The following is a 2,927-nucleotide window of genomic DNA, read 5'->3' on the forward strand; positions in this document are numbered from 1 at the left end:
AGCAGTTTACTTTTTTCATTCAGACATTGCCACTATACTTTTCTATATTGGAGTCAACTCAATAACATTCTGTTTGGCCAAGGATGTGGTTGGATAGTGAACAAAGAGCAACTCACTGCTGAGGTCATATAGTCACAGCACCGCGCAACGCAGTAATGCCTGATTGGCTTCCAGTGCTTCCCTTTTCTCTCCCAGTATATGAACCATGTTACCGGAAGCTAGCAAAACACATATTTAGGTACTGTGTGAAAAGTAAATTGAGAATTATATTGAATACATAACTGGATTAAACGGGGGTGAAGGGGGTAATGTTTATATCTGCCTGCACCTTAATTGCATCAGAAATAGTCTGACAAGTGTCCTATTTGCACTTTGACAACTAGAAGCTATTGCTCATAATTGAAACTTTGCATATGCTACTGATTCTCAATCTGTGCACACCGATTAATAACTGATTTTGAATATTCAGCACATGTTCATTTGGTGTCATTACCAAATAAGTGATAGTTATGTGCATATAACTTCATTTTTTACATGTTTGCTGGTCATTTTTTGTCTTAATTTAAGTTCTTTATCATTGCAGAGGTGTAGACTTTACTATATGCTTTATTATGACAAAAGCTGTAGATTCAATTACAAAAGTTCAGTGCCTGAGTGTAAAGAAACCCTAATGTATTTTCCAATTAAGACTGCAGTGACACAATTGGCTAATTATCTTTTTATGACATTGTTCTTATATCTGTCTCTCTTGCAGTATGTACCGGAACAGAAAACAAACTGAGCTCCCTCTCGGACTTGGATCAGCAGTACAAGGCCCTGCGCAAGTACTATGAGAATTGTGAAGTGGTCATGGGAAACCTAGAGATCACCAGCATTGAACATGGGCGGAACCTCAGTTTTTTAAGGGTAAGTTTAGAAACGAAATGTTTCTTTTTACTATTGTGTGTCTGTGCATGAACCAGTTTATAGGCTGTATGGTTTTTATTCTCTGAGTGGTTTATACTCTACCTGGTATGTATCAATGCCCAATCAGATAACATTTTATCAGGGAGGGTATTATTTGGTCAAATGTGCATCTCAATAGGAAATACAGAGTTAATGGTGATCATGGGGGTATTGAAGGCAAAGACGGTGCTAATTATATACCAGTAGTAGAAGAGGCACAGGGGGAGCTCATCATACACCAGTGGGAAAACAAGCAGAGTGGGAACGGACCATACACCAATTGGAGAAGGGCTGAGAGGGTGCAGATAATTCACCAGTGGGAGAAGGACAGAGAGGCTGCTGATTATACAAGTGGGAGAAGGATAGATAGGAAGCTGATCACACAACAGTAGGAGAAGGAGCAGAGAGGGAGATGATCATACACCATTGGGATATGGTAAGAGAGGGTGCTGATAATACAGCAGTGGGGGAAGAGCAGCAAGGGAGCTGATTATATACCAGAGGGAGAACGGTAGAGAGGGAGCTGATCATACAGAAGTGGGAGAAGGGCTTAGAGGGAATGATCATACATGGAAGGAAGAAGGGCAGAGAGGGAGCTGATCATACACCAGCGAGTGAAGGGCAGAGAGGGTGTTGATCATACACCAGAGAGAAAAGGAGCCGAGAGGGAGCTGATCATATAGCAGTGGGAGAAGGGCAGAGAAGGAGCTGATCATACAGGACTGGGAGAAGGGCAGAGAGGGAGCTGATCATACAGCAGTGGGAGTAGGGCAGAGAAGGAGCGGATCATACAGGATTGGGAGAAGGGCAGAGAAGGAGCTGATCACACAGCAGTGGGAAAAGGGCAGAGAGGGAACTGATCATACAGGACTGGGAGAAGGGCAGAGAGGGAGCTGATCATACAGGATTGGGAGAAGGGCAGAGAGGGAGCTGATCATACAGCAGTGGGAGTAGGGCAGAGAAGGAGCGGATCATACAGGATTGGGAGAAGGGCAGAGAAGGAGCTGATCACACAGCAGTGGGAAAAGGGCAGAGAGGGAACTGATCATACAGGACTGGGAGAAGGGCAGAGAGGGAGCTGATCATACATCAGAGGGAAAAGGAGCAGAGAGGGAGCTGATAATCCACCAGTGGGAGAAAGGCGGAGAGGGTGCTAAACATGCCCCAGTGGGATAATGGGCCATTGGGGCATAACAAGCACAGAGATGCAGAAATGTAGAGTAAGAGCTGACTGGAGATAAAAGGAGAGGAAGCAGAGTGTAAGCTGATCAAATACCAGAGAGAGTGCAAGAAAAGACAGAAAGTAGATGATCATGAATTGGGGGAAAGAGAGAAGTTAGAACATGAGCTGATTAATGACAGGGGATAGTAGCAAGGTAGTGGGGTCTGCTTATGGACAGAAGACAGAGGAGTGAGTACAGCTGTCATTGCATAGTAATAATGCATGTACTATCTGTTGGGAAAGAAAGCAGTGAAGGGTTATGGAGTAACTCTGTCACCAGACTATTAATTTGAATACAAATCTTCCCACATGTGCAGTAAAGGTATTTTATGCATGTTATTCACCTATAAAAGCCTCCCTTGTGTAGATATTCATTAGCCTTGGGAGTGCTGTTGGGTGTCACCATCTTGGATATCATGTCCGCAGCCCCAGCAGACTCTCATATGACACTGTATAGTATACCCCTTTACTCCTACCCCAGGCTGCTAAATACAAGGTTATGTAGTGAGGTGAGGGCACTGCTTTTATCTGACAGTTTTTAAGTTGGTGATAAGGTCTCTTTAAAGGTCAGGACATATTCCACTTGGAACAACGCAGGTGACATAGAGGGGACTAAAATAATTGTCATGGTTGTACACAATGCACAATGCATTAAATTATAAGAAGCATTGCATAAGCATATACATCATCATGTACTGTATATAAAGGATTATATTTCTCTTAAAGAAATGTTTGGCTACTGTGAAGGGATATATATATA

The 2,927-nt window shown here is 43.1% G+C and overlaps 1 protein-coding gene across 1 annotated transcript in view; it reads left to right on the plus strand.

Annotated features, from left to right (window-relative positions):
- Positions 1-720: 720 nt before the first annotated feature.
- LOC108797054 (receptor tyrosine-protein kinase erbB-4-like) overlaps positions 721-2,927 on the plus strand; it is a gene marked incomplete at both ends in the record, with an annotated part of 259,684 nt that continues 257,477 nt past the window's right edge. The window contains one exon of the mRNA XM_018568620.1: positions 721-906. Coding sequence (XP_018424122.1) covers positions 721-906 — 186 coding nt within the window. The remainder of the gene's footprint in view (positions 907-2,927) is intronic.

Source organism: Nanorana parkeri, unplaced genomic scaffold, assembly GCF_000935625.1.
Source record: "Nanorana parkeri isolate BGI_ZX_2015 unplaced genomic scaffold, ASM93562v1 scaffold1218, whole genome shotgun sequence".
Taxonomy (NCBI): Eukaryota; Metazoa; Chordata; class Amphibia; order Anura; family Dicroglossidae; genus Nanorana; species Nanorana parkeri.